Raw genomic sequence first — 18,468 nt, forward strand, 5'->3', positions numbered from 1 at the left:
CAGTTATCTCCAGCAGCTTGTCTGATTAATGGCTGCACCTCACACTGAGCCTGTAGAAAAGGTGCAGGGAAGGTGCTTGGAAAGTGCTTTGTCCCCCATAATTACTGTGGAGACTGGAACAGTGGGGATCTCTTGTCAGAGTAAACATCTGTGTCCTTCCCCCAGCTCAGCCCTGTGCAAGCACCACAGATATCAACAGGTCCTGGGAGCTGGTTTGGGTGTTGGGACATGCTGGTGCAACTTCCAGGCTAGACCAGTCTGCTGAACTGGTTTCAGAAATGTAGGGCTTGGGCACATCAGGGAGATGTGAGTTGAAAATTGTGTCCTCTCCACCACGATCTTTGGGCATAAAGGTGCAGGTAATAATAGTCACCAGCCACAAATTTGGAGGTCTTGTCAGAAAAGGTGTTTCACCAGCCCCAAACATGGCATTACTATGCACAGGAATGCAGCAACATTTCCCAATCAAAGTTAAATTACATGAAAATTAAAATAATTTCATGGCTATCAGGACAACTCTATTCTAAACCTTGCTTCTTTCTCCTTTTCAGTAAGTTCACTTAATTGCACATTCACTGCAAAGTAAAGAAAGGTTTTAAAGTACATTTACCTTGTAAAAATATAAAATCTTCTTTAGAAACCAGTACTGGTGAATTATGAATGAAGGCATGCAGTGCTGAAAGTTCCTGCTTATACATTTTTAAATGTAGCCTTTCAATTCTGATAATACTTTTAAAAACCCACTGGACTGGAGCTTACATTCTATTGCAAAAAACAGCCACATTCTTTGCCACCACGTTCCCTGATCTGAAGGGGTCACAGCTGCTCCAGTCCTGCTGTCCCCCTTGCAGGCTGGAGGAGAGGCCAGCAGGTCTGGCAAAAGGGCAGGAGAGGGAGAATTCATTGCAAATAGCAATTGCAAACTGAGAAGAAAAAGTAGTAAAGATTTCAAAATTTAAAAATTAAAAACCAACAAAAATTAATTCAGACAAATTTTCAGCTTTTTGTTTTGACTTATTGCTGGGCAGGATGGTTGCTGGTGTGGACATGCACAACCCTTACCAAGCTTGAGATAAGAAATAAGTAAATTCAAATTACAAGAACAAGGGGCAGAAGAAAACTTCCAGCTTTTCCTTTCCTCTTATGCACTGTCTCTATCAGTCTTTTTTCAGAATGATTTTAATCACTCCAGAGTTAAAGGCCAGGAAGAGACCTCAGACCAGATCTAAACCTGATCTTCCTTCTGTCAGCATTTCACCCAGTATCCCCAGGCTGACCCCATAATTATATGACCAAAGCAGTTACCTGAAAGGCAACTCGAGTTGGCTTGAAACCACAAGGAGAAGACAAAGTGATTTGCTCCCTTGGCCGTTCTCCTAAAGCTCTCCATTCAACCCCATTCAACTCCAGCCTGAATGTGTCTCTCCTGTGCCGTGTCCCTTCTCACCATGTTATACAGACCCTGCAGTCACGTCCCCTTGCAGCTTTCCATTCAGCTCAGCTTTTTCAATTTGGCAGTGCCAGTCTCTGCTGAGCTCCTGTCAGCCCTCCCAAACCCCTCCATGCATGAACCTCCCATCACAGGTATTTATCAAAAGCAAACCTTCTCCTGTCTGCCTACTCTCCAGTCAGATCCCACCTAGGAGATTGCCAACTTTGAAAACCTAGGCCTTATCTAGAAAATTCATTTTCTAATTGATTGGCATTAATTATAGTCCTGTCCGTGCATTTTATTTTCATAGGATTCACTCTTCACCTCTTGGATGACAAAAAGTTCCACAAGCAGGAAAGGCTGGCCTGATTCTAATACTGATGTAGCAGCAGCATTCTTGTAGTCCTGGACTTTACTGTGTTCAAGCTACCCAAAAATGATTTCTCATGGGCCAGAGAATTCCTTGGCCACTTCCTCCAAGATGCTTAGTGGTGAGAATAATTAAATCTGATTTTTCCTCTGGCAGATGATGCCTAATGTTTCCTAGCTGCATGGACCAGGAGGTAACAGCCAAGCCCGTGTGAGAAGAGAGTGGCTTTCCAAATGCAGAAAGTATCTTCTGGATACCTCTCCCTTTCTCATGGCTGCATCAGCTTCAGTATCTCCACCTAATATTAGGCCAGTGATGTTGCTAGGATATGTTTTTACTTGAAAACAAATATCTTTTTTGTTTTTCTTAACCCTTCCTGCTCTAGATTTTTGGATCTATATCTCCACCTCATTCATTTTCTGTACCAAATGGCATCCAGTTTGAGCTGGCTGCTGCCCATCCCTACACACACATTTTTCCATGTGGTGTAGGTTGCTTTTTTCACTCCAGCTGGTGAATTTATTTCATCAGAGGATTGAAAGCAGGCTTTCACCTCAAATTGCTGTTTTCTCTCTTAGGTGGAGATTTTGCATTTTAAGAATTGGCATATTCCTATTCCCATTTTCTTTCCTTTTTCTTTTGGTTTTTCCATCAGTTCCACTTGACAGTGATCAGCTTAGTGAAATATCTCCTTTGCAGCACAACATATACACTACTGGGTTTGTTCACTAAAAATTTGCAGTCAGCAACCTGTGCTTCCAAGATACAAACACCCAAAACAATTAAACCAGGTTTCGTACTTGGGTCTGTGATTATTTCCCAGTCTGACCTCCAAAACACATTGCATTTCCTTACACAGACTCTTGGTTTAAAGGAAAAAAAATATAATTTAAAAAAATCATATAGAACAGTATATGTAGAAACTTCAAGTGCAAAATGTCTCAAGGCACAATACAGTACAGTGTACCAGGTTTTACTAAATATACATAAACCAGGTGCATCAGGCTCCCATCCCTGCACTTAAGGGAATTAACAGCAGTGCAGTGTTCCAGTTTCCAGCCATTAGCAACATTGCCTCCTGTAAATGCAATTAAAAAATCTCTGCCTAGCAAAAAAAAAAAAAAAAAAAAAAAAAAAAAAAGTCAGAGCAAATTATCATTATTCTCAAATTTTTTATCGGACTGCACCATCTAGAGGGCAGCAGCAGCAGCAGCATCACCCAACTCGGAAGGGTACCAGTGATGGAGACATTGCTCTGCCCCTCTGCACAGAAAATACTCCCATATTCCTGCTATCATCAGGGCAGCTCTGCTCTTTGTGTGAATTGCTGTCAAGGTGAGCAAAGGACATGACCCTGACCTGTGGCCCACCACCTGGAGCCAGCAGTTGTGTGTGTGCTCTTATTAAATTCACATTAAGCTTGGTAGTGACCTCTTATTTGGCAAGGGAAGTGTTTCCTGGTTTGCAGTGTGACATCGGATATATCAAACCATTAATCAGTTTATTATCAGGTTATTAACACATACAGCCATGGCTCAGTCCTGCATTTGGGTCACAACAACCTCCTCAGTGCTGCAGGACTGGGGCAGAGTGGTTGGAAAGCTGCCCAGTGAGAAAGCACCTGGGAGTGCTGGTCCACAGGGAATGAACACGAGCAGGTGTGTCCAGGTGGCCAAGAAGGCCAGTGGCACCTGGCCTGGATCAACAGTGTGGCCAGCAGGACCAGGGCAGTGATTGTTCCTCTGTGCTGGGAACTGGTGAGGCCACACCTCAAATCCTGGACAGAGTTTGGGGCCCCTCATGACAAAAAAAAAAAAACCATTGAAGTGCTGGAGCTTGTTCAGGAAGCAGTGAAGCTTGGAAAATCCACCAATCTCTGCCTCCAAAATGCAGGTCAGTGTGATGTCCCAGACAGCCAGTAAATCCAAATTCAGCTTTCCTATCAGCTAATAAAGAAATAATTAATGATATTAATTCATTAACATTCTCAACTGCTACTAGAACTGTTTGAAATAAGCCTGGAGATTGAGGCAAAAAAACTTCCTGATGCAGATAGACCATGTCTTCATGCAATTCTCATTTCTCATGCAACCAGGCCAAGAGAAGAAAGAAAATGCAAGAATAAATGGCTAGAACAGTGCTGGTTACCTTCATTTTAGAGTTCAATAATTTTTAGTAACATTTTCATCCTTGCAAGACCTTGATCCTTCCCCTCTCCTCAGGGAGTACAGCACAGAAGCTGAGTTAAACCTTTCAATGGGTTTTACACAAAAAGCTGTTGCTTCTTGGCTGTCCAGGGGAGAAAAGTTATGAATGGGCACCAGGGGGTCTTTAGGCAGCTGAGCTTGGAAAAGAGCTCCCAAATGGTTTCAGTTCTACTCCTGTGTAATGAAACTGAGCAAGCAGAATCTGGGGCCTTTCCTTCCAAGGGATTAAGAAGGATTTGCTCCTGAGCAGTGAACAGCAGCTGACCTGCAGGAATATCCAGTGAGGGACCCTCTGCTCTTGCTCATGATAAGCCCAGAGTAGGACAAAGCTGGAAGGGAGCCCTGCCTGCCTGCACAAGGCAGAGAGGGGCAGTGGGCTCTGCAGCCCCTCACCAGCTCCCCACACCCTGCCAGATCCCACTGCTCCACTGGGAGCATCCTGATACCCTGGCCCGGGATACAGCTGAATCTTTTCTGGAGAAACTTTTGTGGGGACAACCTGTTCCAGTGTCACAGTGCTGCCAGTTCCTGAATACAATTTGATGCTACAACTTGAGCCCAAACTGCTTCTGATGACCTCGTGCAATGCAGGTTTTTAGGATGATTTCATTAGCTCCACTGGATTAGCTTCCTCAGAATGGACAAGTTAGTTATTTCTTGTGAATTCTGAGCATTTGCAGCAGTTCAGCCCCTTTGAATCATGTTAAATAAACCCCAAGTGGATAGTCAAATGCTCTAATTGGAGCACCATTCCCATTCCAGCACGTCCCCATTTCCCCTCCCATCTCTTCTCCCACCACAGCACAGCTTGTGCCATGTGAGCACCACGACATGGGGGAGCTGATGCCAGAGTAGGGGAACAGGATGAGGAATCTATTCAGCTGAGTGCTCTTCCCTAAGGTGTTGTCTTTTCCTAGGCACCTCCAGGAAACTCAGAGGTTTCCCATCTGGTAGCAAAATGCACTGACAAGCTGCAGGATAGATGTTTGTAAGACTCAGATTGCTGCAACATGGAGAGGTTTGTAAGACTCAGATGGCTCAAACAGCTTTCCACTGACCTAAGGAAAACTGGGGACACCCCTTAAACTGAGGAATGGTTTCTCTTCTTTGCTTCCAAATAAAAATTAAGTTCTAAACTGCCCAAATCAGATATGAATGCACTGGGGTTGGAGCCAGGCAACAAGCTTCGGATGCAGACTTCAGCAACCAAAAATAACCTTGGGAAACAATCTTCTAAACTCCAGGAGTTAATTAAGAACATGTTCATCCCCTGGTATTCCAGGGGAATGAATCTAAATACATTTCTGGCTCTCTGCTCAATGCTGTTCAGCCCTGTACCAAACAAACATAAAAAGCTGCAATGCTTTTTTGGGTTTTTTTTTTTTTTAGAAGATGCTTTACCACAAAAGATAGAGATATATTGGTCATTAACCACAAAAAAAAAAAAAATGAGATTAATTCTGCATGCTCCAAATTTAGAGGGTTTTGGGATCCAAGACTTCTACTGCGTTCTATTTCAAAACGCAAATAAGAGTTCATGATTCAGATACCCTTTCTACAATCTTCTCATCCTGGAGCCTGATTTTTACTTATGGGTAAAATGAACAATAAAGATGTGTTCCCTCCCAAGCTCAGTTAGTGCAGAGTAGCTCAAAGTACATTGTATGACCCATAAAACTCCCAGGCTCCAGTTTTCTCAACCACCAGGGCAGAGTGATGCACTGCCAGCAGATCTCTCTGCAGCACATGCCAGAATAGGATTCTCTGCTTATTTTAAGTGAAAATTTGGCTTCTTTGCATCCTGCTTCCTAGAAACCCTTTTCCCACCCCAGTGTCCTTTGTCAGCACCAATGCATCTGAGTGATTTTCAAGATGGTTTCTGTTTGTAGGCTGCTGCCACGGCACAAATCACCTTTAGCAGCCCAGAGCCCATCTCGGGTAGCAGAGGGGCTGCTTCAGGTCTTTCCCAAACTCGCTGAGTAAATCACACAAGAGCCACCAGGCCCACTTAAGTCAGCCAAGAGCTCTGCTGTTGGGTACTGGTGGAAAAGGCAGCTTGCAGAGTGGGGTCACCTGTCCTGCAGATCCCTGTTTATCATTTTAGTATGGGCAGTGTTTCTTGGGTGGAATAAAACTAGAGATATGAACTAAAATAACCAGGACTGTCTTCTACCATTGCTTCCTTTCAATGGTTGCAGGGTGCTGGGCAGTGGCAATACATGATTTGAGAGTCATTACATTCTCCATTAGGATCTGAACATTTAAAATCCCTTTTTACTATCTTTGTACTTTCCAAATTGACTGGTATTGAAGAATTAAAAAAAAAAAAAAAAGGTCAATTTGTCAAGACTCCCAAGCAGCTTTAAAGAAATAATGGTTGAAATAACCCCAGAGTCTCACCTCCACCCACTGATCACCCTGCTGAGGACCAGCCTACAAATGGTAACCCCCAAGTTCCTCCTTCAGACTATCATTAACAACAGGATCTGCAATTAAATATAGACACATTCCTTGCTGTTTCCTGTTCACTGCCTTTGTCACCACCCACACAAGTCCTCCTGCTCTGCTCCCATTCACCCCAGCAGCTGCCATGGTGTCGATGCATTCACTCCTCTGGCTCTGTTTTCCAAGTGCAGCTTTGGGCTATTTGGGTGCCCTTGGAGTTGTGGCTGCAGACCGTGCTGTGGGCAGCAGAAGGGGCACAAAATAGCTCTGTTGCTGGTGGAGCTTCATGCTGCAAAATACCTCATAAAATACCAATTTCACCACAGAGCTGGGTAGCAGCTGTTGGAAGAGTCGTTGGGCTTTCTTTACTTTGGGGGCTACTCACCACTACAGGAGCAGGTGAGCACAGAAGATGTTTGATTTAGGAATATCTTCCACATAGTAAAAGTGCTGACTTGGCTGCCCTGTGATTTCCCAGATCCTGTTTTTTTTTAGTTTTGGATCATACACAGCCAAATACAGAGTTCCTGAATCTTTGAAGTTTCATAAATTGCTGTTTGCCTGGAAATTCACACCAGCAGCAAAATACTATAAATCATCTTCTATTATTTCCCTAAAAGCATTCTATCCAGAGCTCAAGAATTAGGACCATAATTCCTAAATTCAGAACTCTTGAGAATTATTCATAGGAATCGAGGAACATCTTGGAAAATAAGGAAGATAATAAAGAAAAATAAACTACTCTCACAAATACTCATTAACAGAGAGATGTGCTTGTGAATAACTAGTCCTTCACTTACACACAGCCAAATGAGCTGCTGCAGAAACAGGTTAGTCAGAAAACACAGAAGATTTGACTCTCAAATAACAAAATCTACTCTTAATCAAGACATGTGGTTTACTGAGAACTTGCCTATATATTCCTAAAAGCACCGTACACCAGATTAATGGGAAGAAGGTGAGCTTCCATCAAAATACTTGGCTTCTTGAAGGTCCCATTTTGTTAAATTCACCTGCCTAAAAGACACTGAAAATGAGAAACTTAGTGCTACAAGCTGGCTTCAGCAACTTTTAAATCCCAAAGAAATTTCAAACTGAAAAGCTGATGAAGAAAAATAATCCGAAGTCGAAACTTAATGAGAAGAAGCAGGAACAAAGCTGGTTTATATTTATATGGAGAGTCTTTTTATTACACTTAACCAGCTCAAACATAAACCATGACTTCACAAACAGGCACACAGCAAAGCTCCCAACCTTGCTAAATTCAGCAGCACTGAGGACTAGCATTGCTCTACAAATATTTTCACCTGAAATTACTGATGGTGAGGATGCACTTGAGGTGGCAGACATCAAAGCTTATTTCTCTTCAGATTCTGCTGTGTGCATCAGGAAGCCTCTCATAAGATGAAAAGGATGGAAAAAAGCAAGAAGGGAGTTCACACCTCTTTAAGGAGCTATCAGCAGTAACCTCAGAACACTATGTTAGCTCTGGTTCTCTGCTGCAAGTAGCTTTCACGTGATGGAAAGCCAAATACTTGAAGGATGATAAATGATGAACGGTGAATGGAAATTCCAATTCAGAGGAGGAGAAGGCAGTTTATGTCTGGCTTTGAGGAAAATGTAATCCCATGTCCCTGACACATTAACCATCAAGTGTTTATCCTGGAAGGAAGTTGAACAGTTTAACTAGTATTATCAAAACATGGACTATTTTTTTTTTCAGAATGAAGAAAACCCTTGATAATTGACTTTACTTACAGGGAGAAATACATCAAATCAGAATTATGAGTGAGGAGGGGTGAGTTATGCAAGAGAAGAAGTCATATTGGTAATGGTGAAATATTATTATCACTTGGTAATTAAGACTTGGGAATCAGATTACAAAATGCAATCCTATTATAAAGATGGGGATTGTGGAAAACTGGACTATCCTAGGAGTTTTGTGCAGCCACAGGTTGCACCATATGGAGAAATTTAAAGGGATTATACCTGAAGAGAAACCAGTTCATTGAGAACATGGGGGGAGGTAATCCTGCAGCTCTGTTCTGAGGGAAGGTGGTGTTCCTGCTGCCATCCCCTTCCCCTAAAGAAATAACAACACTTGCTTAGGGGCCAGCTTGCAGTTGCTTTTGCCCTGCCAGTTTGATCTGCATTGTTTTGGGATTGTTCATGCAGCTCCCAGAAAACTTCTGCGTGGGAGAGGGCTATGAGTAAGTGAACTGGAATGAATTACTACTTTCAAAGGAAAATAAAATCAGGAAAACAGAGTGCTGCCTCTCCCTATCCCTCCTGTTCCCTGAGGTGCAGGGTTTGTAACGGTGAAGGTGTCAGCAGGGTCCAGGAAGAGGCACTGAGTGGCCACCACTGCCCTTGGCTGGGCCAAGGGATCCATCAGGGGATCCTTGACTCCAACTGACCACTCAGCCTTGATTCAAACATTCCCTGCAGGGTCACAGCTGCTCCCAGGGACTGTCTCTGGTGGCTGGAGACACAGACACTGCTGTGCATAGGCTCCAGCTGCTCAGAGCCCCCTGCCCATCCATCCACTGCATCACTTCCATCCATCCATTCCCCTCCCCATCCATCCACTGCCTCACCATGGAGCATCACCTTTGCACTTGCAGGACTACGTGTGACCAGCCAGCCTGGGCAAAGCTGGTGCTACTTACATTTGTTTGCTTTGTATTTGTCCATTTTGTCCATATCAGAGAATGAAAACACCCAGATTGTCTGAAATGTGTGCAAGGCAGATGGGAGGAACACTTCTGAATTAGTCCAAATCTGCTGGTTTGGATTTGTCAAATGCTTGTGTGACCCCCCCAGAAAAATCCCTTAAACCAAGGAATGTGTGGCAGAGAGCTGACAAAGCACGAAAGACCCAGGTCAGGCCCTCCAGCTCCTGAGTAGCTACCTAAATATTGCAATTTGTGTCTGAGCATCAGGAATATCAGCATAGGAAAGACACCCTGCCTGTGGGATAGCTGATAGGAATCTCTGGTACCACAACAGTAGACCTTTGCTCAGCTGAGAATCTGTTCCTTTGCTCCAGTGTTGCTCCTCCACGCCTGGCTGACTCTTGCCCCTTCTCCTCTGGAATAATTATGATGGCTGAAAATAAATGTGTGGGACAACTCGTGCCAGTTTCCACAATTTAACAGCACATGGACATTTGTGTGAAAGTGTGAGCCAGGATGTTTCTAATTCTCCTAATTCTCTTGACAAAATGGTTTTATAAATAATCAGGCCTTAATTGTGTGATTCCAGTTAATGCAGAGGGAGTTAATTAACATCTGGAACAAGTTTCCTGGCCCGAGTTATTAGCTGTGTCTGGAGCAGAATTCAAACAATGTATGAAGGGAGGCCTATAGCCAAATGACTCTGGACAGCTGGAATGAGCAATGGCCAGAGAAGGACGAGGTGAGGCAGCTCTGCCAGGGCTGGGTCCATTTCTGGTAAACAAGCTCACACTGAGCCAGGGTGTGAATGTTGTGCCAGCCCAAGAGGTACTCTATGTGGCAAAGAATGGGCATCATCTCTTAACTTACCCTCATTTCAAACCCTCTTCCTTCTTGACTCCAAAAGCCCCATGGATCAGGATTTCAGAGGCTTTCATAGCTGAGGCAGGAAAAAATCCCACTAACATATAAGATAGACCCACTAACATACAGGATAGATATTAAGAAGAAATTCTTGGCTGTGAGGGTGGGGAGGCCCTGGCACAGGGTGCCCAGAGAGGCTGTGGCTGCCCCAGCCCTGGCAGTGTCCAAGGCCAGGTTGGACAGGGCTTGGAGCAACCTGGGATAGTGGAAGGTGTCCCTGCCATGGCAGGGGATGGAATGAGATGAGCTTTAAGGTCCTTTCTAACCCAAACTATTCTGGGATTCCTTGGCAGGTCTATGGTGCAAGCTTGCACATCCCTCCAGTATTCCCATCTGCAATCTCAAAGAGAGAGATTTAATTTTGTGCTGCTAAGAAGGAGAAGAATACCAAATCACAAGCACACAAACTCTGAACCTCTGTCTCATGTATCCATATCAAAGAAACAGGGATGTGTCCTTTTAACCACCAACATCCCTCCAGCAGAAAGGTGCTGGGCAAACCAAGGACAGAACGTAACATTTTAATTGTCATTTTGGGTCAACCCAAACAACTTTTTCCAACCAAAATGATTATTTAGTTATTTTCCAATTACTTATAAAGCTTTGAAAATATATTTCCATTACATTTGAGTTTAAGTAGAAAGTGTGCTTAAAAAAAGAACCCAGAATTTCACTTAGTAAGTGCCTAAAAGCTAGAGACTTGCCCACATTCTCCCCCCACTGTCTCTGAAGCCATGAATTCATGACAGCAAATGAGTCACAACACAAGAGTAGGTAGGACAACTGACTTTTCACCCTGGAAATCCTCCTTTTCCTATTTTTCACTGCCAAAACACAACTGAGAAACTCCAGAAGTGGATTTTCATGTATGCCTTGTGAATCTCCTTATCCAGCTAGGATATGTCTGAGTGTCTGTAGTTGCTCCCTGATTTACCACCTCTGATGTGATGAATTCTCATTGAAGGTTTCTTATCCACGTTCCTGTTTTGGTAGAAACACATGCAGTGTTTTATGCATGAGCTTTACACTGCTGCAGCTAGAAGGCATAGAGATGAGGAATGCTTCTCCAAATAACCCCCTAGCTAGGAAATATAAACAATTCTCACTGAACTCCAGCAGAAAACCACAAATTGCAGTGGAAATTTTATTTCCATGAAGTTCTGCATGTGAACACAAAGGAGATGCAGAAGGGAAAAGAATTCAGCTGATGGACGTAGGTGAAGCAGAGAGAAATTTAGGGTGAAATTCAGGTGGGAAGTGAGGCAAGGCTCATCCTTTTCCTAGGAAAAAGGGGTCACCAAGTTGAATGCCATAAGATCTCTCATAGGGAGAGCCAAATACCCATCTGAGTTTGGGGAAGTGTCCTCCTCATCCCATATCAAAATAACTATGAGAAAAAGTGCATGAGAGCCTGCATTCCCCCATTCTCTTCTTCACCAGAGAGACAGATCTTGTACTAAAAAGTTCTAAAAAGAAAGCAGCTTACTGCTGGTGTAGGTTGTTGTTGAGGGATTCAAAGCCTGCTGAAGGACACCACTGGTTTCCACTGATTTAAGCTGAAAGGGAGTAGATTTAGGTTGGATAGAAGAAAGAAGCTCTTCCCTGTGAGAGTGGTGAGGCCCTGGCACAGCGTGCCCAGAGAAGCTGTGGCTGCCCCGCCCCTGGAAATGTCCAAGGCCAGGTAGGACAGGGCTTGGAGCAACCTGAGATAGTGGAAGGTGTTCCTGCCATGGCAGGGAGTGAGAATGAGACGACCTTAAAATGTCCCCTCCATTCGAAAGAATTCTATGATTATATGATAAATTTAAAATGTTTGGAATAAAGTCCTAAACTGCAACCAAGTCTGAGAAACAGCAGAGGTTGTGCTGCTGGGAGACACCAATCTACACCAGTAAGAAGAAGGAATGCCAGCATTCACTCCAAAACTCTGAGGTGCTCCCTGTTATTCTATTATCCCATAATAAGCAGTAATTCAGCCCTGTTTGGATTTATGACTTGTCTGAATTTCATGTACAACTTTCATGATCTCTGTCATAATTACTAAAATTGCAAATAACTTTTTAATATCAATGTTTAAAAAATTAGTCAAATCTTTCACGGCATTTTTATTGCCTATTTACTATCTCAAATCAAATGGTTTACAACTTTGTGTTCTGAAAATATATAACATAAGAAAACACTAGCCTGGCAAAATTATGTTTTTATGATAATGACAGGGGTGAGTTATAGTTGTTCTAGTTAAATTGTAATGGCTGCACAGATGCTGTGAAAAAAAGCTATTGTGCAACATGTTCTGCCACCATAAGCATGGCACCTGCTCACTCCACCATGGTACATACAAGAGCATGTTAACATTTCTTTATGAATATTATTTTCAAGGATTATAATTGGACCATAAACACTTACTTGGGGATAAAATATAAGCAAGCAGGCTTTAAAAATTATCTTGAGAAATAGTCCGCCAGTTTTGCATATATGGATTTCAGAAGCAAGTTTATGAGAGATTGTATATAATTTGTTTCTGATCTTGTAGGACTCAGAAACTGTTTGTGTTCTTCTTAGGGTCTGTATGAATTTACAGCAGGTGAATGTAATGATATTTACAGAGCCAGTAACCAAACCCTCCAGCTCTCAGGAAGTGATAATGTCTGTCCCCAGATGATGTGAGACACAAATGGCAGAGGCAGGAGTTTCCTGTGTCCTGCCAAGCTGCCCCTGCACCACCCACTCATGGTCCCACTCACCCCTGAGGTGATGCCCAAGGACACCAACCCATGATCCTTTTGCTCAGTTTAGCCTCACAAGCAAGCTGCTGAGATGGAAATTTAATCCAAGTGTATTTCCCACTGGAGTGGGTGAGGAATACAGTGGCCATGAGCTCAAATGCACATTGCATATGTGCTAGAGATGGACAAGTGGGTGGCACTCACCCCTGCAAGAAAATACAGGAACAGAGATAATTAACATTGCTACATACATGACAAAGTCATTTGCTCTAATTCCCTTTATAGAAAATTTCACCTATTAAATACTGTCAGTAAATATGTGAGGATTTTGGTCAAAGTGTGTTGGCTGACTTTTCTTAAGCCAATTTTCATAAATAGAATACAAAGCACTGAAAAAAGAGTGCTTAGAGATTGGGTAAAAGCAGTCAACCAATCTAGTTCTGCTTTTTGAAATTGTTGTAAATCAGAAGCAAGACCTTTTTTAGTCTTTAGTCTAAGTTATTGGAATTTCAGTGAGGTAAAACACCTCCAAAGAGAAGAACCACTGCTAAAAATCAAAGTGGACATCTACTTGTGTCAAGGATCATGGGTTTTAGGGAGGGAGAATCTTCCCATATCTGTGACTTGGCTTCTTCTTTACTTTAAACCTTCTAGTCCAGCTGGACAGAGTATGAATGAAGATCAGACATTATATATTTAGTTTTCCTCCACTGAATCTCCTCTATCTTACTCAGTATTAAAGCCCTGCTAACGCCTTAGGCACCAGTAGCTGACCCTTTGAATTAACACCTCCTCTGCAGTGGATGCTTCATGCATATGCCTATTGATGTATTTTAGAGTGGAGATAATTTTTATTTTTGCTATCTGCTCCGGTTTAATATTCCCAAGAAAACACCTCATCTATGTGTTTTTCTCATGCCATATACTTCCCCCTATGCCCTGCTACAATGTCTTGTTATATTCCACATAAAAAACCTTCTTATGTCCATCTTTGTCAAAACTCTAGGAACCACTACAGCATCATTTTAAAGGGCTCTTTATCACTCAGATGAATTTTCCCCTAATTGTATCCTTTAACTCCAAAAGGGGTTTGGGGACATACTTTGTATGAAAGATGCTACAGAAAACAAAAGTTGCATTGCTAGTGGTTCTGCTTTTATATTTCCATCCAGGGAAACTCTCTGCACACCAATTTGCTTTCTCTTTTCCAAAACCCATTTCCTCCTGGGGCTATTTCCTGGGACAGAGCTGTCTTCAAATAATTTAATTATCATGTGGCACACACCTTTTAAGTCCCTCCTGAAATGGTGCGTGATGCCTTTGGTTTACATCACTTGTTGGAAAACACTCCAAAGCATTGAAAAACTGTTAAATTGTTACAGTATTGGATGCCAACACACAGGGCTATTAGTCTAATTCATCCTTCAGATCAAAGCCCACACAGGCAGCTCTCCTGCCTACAGCTATTTTCCTCTTACTTTCCTGCTTGACAGTAGTCCCTCATATCCCACTGTTCTACTTTCTTTGAACATACAGATTTTCCTTTAGTCATGGAAATATAATTTATGTCTATTATACTGCATTATAGATTGCAGATCAGGACAAGCGTGCATTACTGACTGGAACGTCTGTTTATTGTACGTAGGTTTTCTAAAAATAAATAATTAAGAAAGTCACCCTCCTCTGCTGGGGAGAGAAAAATCCAGAGGGGGAGCACTCGGGGGCTGCGGGGAGCTGCGCTCCGTTCTCAAAGTTCAATTTCCAAGTAGAGACCTTGAAGCATGATTTATTAACATCATGCTGTTTGCCTTTGTCACGTTGTGGATGTGGCGGGGGAGCGCTGGCCCCTCTCCAGCCGGGACCACCCAGCGAGCGGAGCGCGGCTACCGGCACGGCGCACACCCCGCTGCCGAGGTTCACCCCAGCTCGCAGCCCCGCAGCCCGCCCGTGCCAGCCCGCTGGGGGCAACGGCAACGACAGCAAGAACAGCACCCCCCAAATAATAATATCCGAACAGACGGGCTGTCTGGGACGCGAGAATTGCAAAAACAATCCCCACCCCATCACGGAGAGTGTGTGTGCACGGAGGAGAGGGAGTGTGAGGAGGGGGGAGAGAGGGAATGAGACAGGCAGAGGGGAGGGAAGAAGGGAGGAGGGAGTCCGAGCTCTGAGAAACATCACTCCATCTCTCTCACTCCACAGGAGCTGAGCAAGGAGCAGGACGATGTTTGACAACACGCAGTACCCCTATAACTGCTTCAATTATGATGGGGATGATTATCCTACCTGTAGTTCTGACGAAGAGAAGAAATTCACCAGACCAGCGTACAGGTAAGATGAAGTTTTTCCAAGTCCCCCTGTCTGTGGTGAGGTTTCTGAGCTCTGGGCTGGTGGGATCACAGCTCTCAGGGAAGCAGGGGGCCAGGTGTGTGCGATGGGTCTGGCCCTGGTGCAGGCACTGCAGTGGGCAGGTTTCCCCCTTTCTGTGTGTGAAGTGTTCATGATTTGTTTCCTCCCATGAGGGGTCACACTCTGGCATGCCCTTAGGACTCCAGATCTCAGAGTCTCCAACCTCCAGGACCCCTGGGAGAAGGGAATTAAATGTTTTAATGTGCCCAGGGGTGAATTGGATGCAGAAAAACCCGGTGTGGTGGGAAGAGGCAGGGTGTAAGCGTTCACAGGGACACCCAAGGTCCTTTCCATGAGCAGGGCTGGTCTCCAGTGACAGTGACTCTGAGCCTGCTCTGCCTCACTGCAGCCTTCCTGCTCAGGGAAACTTTTCAGACGGAGTTGCAGAGGTGTGTGATCCTGTCCTCTGCACTGAGTGCCAGGGCAGGCAGCCCTGAGGACTCAGTGCCTGGTAGTGACCCCGCCGTGTCACCTGGGGCTCGTGGAGGACTGGCAGTGACCACACTCAGGACTTCTCCCTGCCACACCTTGGGTCAGGGCACAGAGCCACCGGGGGAATTTTGGAAGCAGGATATAGGCACGCATGTACCCATGTGGTCCTAAAAACTGAGTCTGTGAGTAGGGCGATGGTGTAACAGCAAGTTTTCCTTTTTCCAGCTACATTGCCTTAATTGCAATGGCCATCCAGCAAAGCCCTTCAAATAAAGTCACCCTCTCTGGCATTTATGACTTTATAATGAAGAAATTTCCTTACTACAGATCAAATCAAAGAGCCTGGCAGAACTCCATCCGACATAACTTATCGCTTAACAGTTGTTTTGTGAAGGTAAGATCAGTTACTGTGTATTTACATACACACTGTACATGGCTAAAAAATTATAGGCAGCAATAATCTCATCACTAGGAAAGAAGGGAAACAAACAGCTGAGGTGCAAATCACTTAAAATCTCTCTGAGTTGTCAATTACAGAGATAAGGAATATATCCTTGTCTGATATATGCTAATAGATAACAAATTGAAGAGGATGGGGCTTACATCTTACTCATATAATGACAGAGAATAGGCTTAAAAGTCTTGTCATATGTGTTTACACCATTCTTAAATGTAAATGAATGCAGATGCTAAACAGCAGCATCTGTAACACATGCAAACACTGAACTGCCTTTAAATAAATACAGGTTCCCAGAACAGAAGGGAATGAGAAGGGGAAAGGAAACTATTGGAGCTTTGCAGCAGGATGCGAATCCATGCTGGATCTCTTTGAAAATGGGAATTACAGGAGAAGACGGAGGAGGAGGAACGTGAAAAGGGAACACAAGGAGCAGAGACCGAGCAGAGGGAAAAGTCCTTCATCCCCCAGTATCTCTTCTGTGGACTCTGCTTTGAACAACATTTCCTCTTCGGAAAGTAAACATGAAAGAATTGAACCGGGCCCAAAACTTCTGGAGCCTTGTGGGTTTGCTCCAAACAGCGTGACCAACAGGCAGAGCCTAAGCAATTCCTCCTTAGCAAAATCGGATTCTGAAATAAAATTTAGCATCGATTACATCCTTTCAGCCCCCGACCCTTTGCCTGTCCTGAGATCTCAATGTAACATGCAAGAAAATAAATATCACCTACTGGAGGCCCCGCATATTAATCTCCAGTTCTGGACAATGTGATGTTACTTATTCATGGTAACAAAGTCTGAGTCACAGTGAGTTCAGCAGCCTCATGTCACTGAAGATCAGCCGCCTGCCTCCTCGTTTTCCTCCCAAGCCGTGCTCAGAAAGGGTTACAGACTCACCAGCTGATGCCCTGTCTGTACCCAAGGAACTTTGCTAAGATTAAAGCATAAATAACTGTTACCAATATCCGTTTTCACAATGCTGAAATTTATGAAATTCTAGCTTTATATTCTAAACTGTGTTGGACATTATTTAGCACCACAAAGAATTTCCTTTCTCAAGCAGAATCCGACAGAGAAGAGACTTACTTATCATCCACTGCTTTATTAAAGACAAAGTGAATTTGATCCCACTTGCAGTGGTGGAAATTAGGATTAGCTCCACTGGAGTATATAGGTCAGAACTTAAGCTGATCTAAAACAGTGTAATTCTGTTGACTTACACTGGCTGGGAATGTAGGGGGGCGAGGGGGTGGAAATTTGTTTCTTAAAAGGAATTATAGAAAATCGCCCTGTCTTCTCTTATTTTTTTCTTTTAACATCATATTTCAAACTGTTTTGCAGCTTTAATTCATTGTTCATTAGGAAATGTAGTTATTGATATGTATTTCAAGTATATTTTTGTTTATATTCAGGGCAGAATTGATTAAATTGTTGAAGTCAAGTTTTATTTAAAATTGCAAGGATGCTGAAGTCTGGTAGACTTTGATATGTGATGTGACAGTCAAAGAGTCTCTTAATGCCTTGGTTAAAAAAAGCCCCATTACTTCTTCCCTTGTACTATCAGAAATCTTCCTGAGATGCTGCAGATAAGTCCTTGACCATATTTCATTTAGCAAGTGTGAAGGGAAACCTGGCACTGCAACAAGCTCTGTCGAGTGTCGAGCAACCTACCTGCTCTGAGACAAGTTGTATATCCCCATTAAACAGATTTTTATTGACCCTTCTTGCAAGCAATTACCAAAGAGGTGCTTGATATGATTTCAGCTATACTGGTGAGATTTATAATTTCCAGATATCAATGTTAACTCATGAGCTCCATTTCTGAGAAAGCCACTTCATTACCATTTACATGCAGTGGGATATTTTGGAACAGAACCTGATGGACACTGATGAACTGCAATGAGCTTTTAAGAAGCTGCTTTTATACAACTTGTTCACAACTAATTGTTTCCCAGAACATAAACAGTGTTAGCAAAGGCTCCACAAAATCCTGGCTTTGACTTGGCTATTACAGTCTTCACCTACTGCAGATAAAGGGGAAAAAAAAGGCAAGAATTCTGATGGTTTTAAGCAATTAAATATAGAGATAAAATTATCTTTGCAACAGGAACTAAAGGTAAATGAAGGTATATGAGATAAGATTCAGCATAGAGGTATGCTCAGGCATGACTTGAATTTTTATGCAGAAGCTTTGGCATTTCACTAAGTTATTTTACATTGTGTCTAATATATACTGTACATTAATACTATATATTCTTATATATTGTTATTGAGAAAGGGAGCAATATCACTGCACTTATATGTTGTAAAAATGCATGATGTATGTTGTCATGATGCTGAAACTCCTGCCATATACTTAAAATTTACCATCAGTGGTATTTCACACTGATT

At 43.1% G+C, this 18,468-nt stretch overlaps 1 protein-coding gene across 3 annotated transcripts; it reads left to right on the forward strand.

The window, feature by feature from the left end:
* The first annotated feature begins 14,736 nt into the window (after positions 1 to 14,736).
* Positions 14,737 to 17,527, forward strand: FOXL3 (forkhead box L3). 3 transcript variants are annotated; one of them, XM_068207003.1, is made up of 4 exons: positions 14,737 to 14,853; positions 14,982 to 15,110; positions 15,846 to 16,014; positions 16,367 to 17,527. In XM_068207003.1, the coding sequence occupies exons 2-4, from the start codon at positions 15,004 to 15,006 to the stop codon at positions 16,847 to 16,849; spliced, it is 759 nt and encodes a 252-aa protein (XP_068063104.1). In that variant the 5' UTR covers positions 14,737 to 14,853; positions 14,982 to 15,003; the 3' UTR covers positions 16,850 to 17,527. The 3 variants fall into 3 exon arrangements, with proteins under 3 accessions (XP_068063104.1, XP_068063105.1, XP_068063103.1); XM_068207004.1 differs by lacking the exon at positions 14,737 to 14,853 and having other exon boundaries at positions 14,897 to 15,110; positions 15,948 to 16,014; XM_068207002.1 differs by lacking the exon at positions 14,737 to 14,853 and having other exon boundaries at positions 14,899 to 15,110.
* The last annotated feature ends 941 nt before the right edge of the window (positions 17,528 to 18,468 follow it).

Source organism: Anomalospiza imberbis, chromosome 16 (genome assembly GCF_031753505.1).
Source record: "Anomalospiza imberbis isolate Cuckoo-Finch-1a 21T00152 chromosome 16, ASM3175350v1, whole genome shotgun sequence".
Classification (NCBI taxonomy): domain Eukaryota; kingdom Metazoa; phylum Chordata; class Aves; order Passeriformes; family Viduidae; genus Anomalospiza; species Anomalospiza imberbis.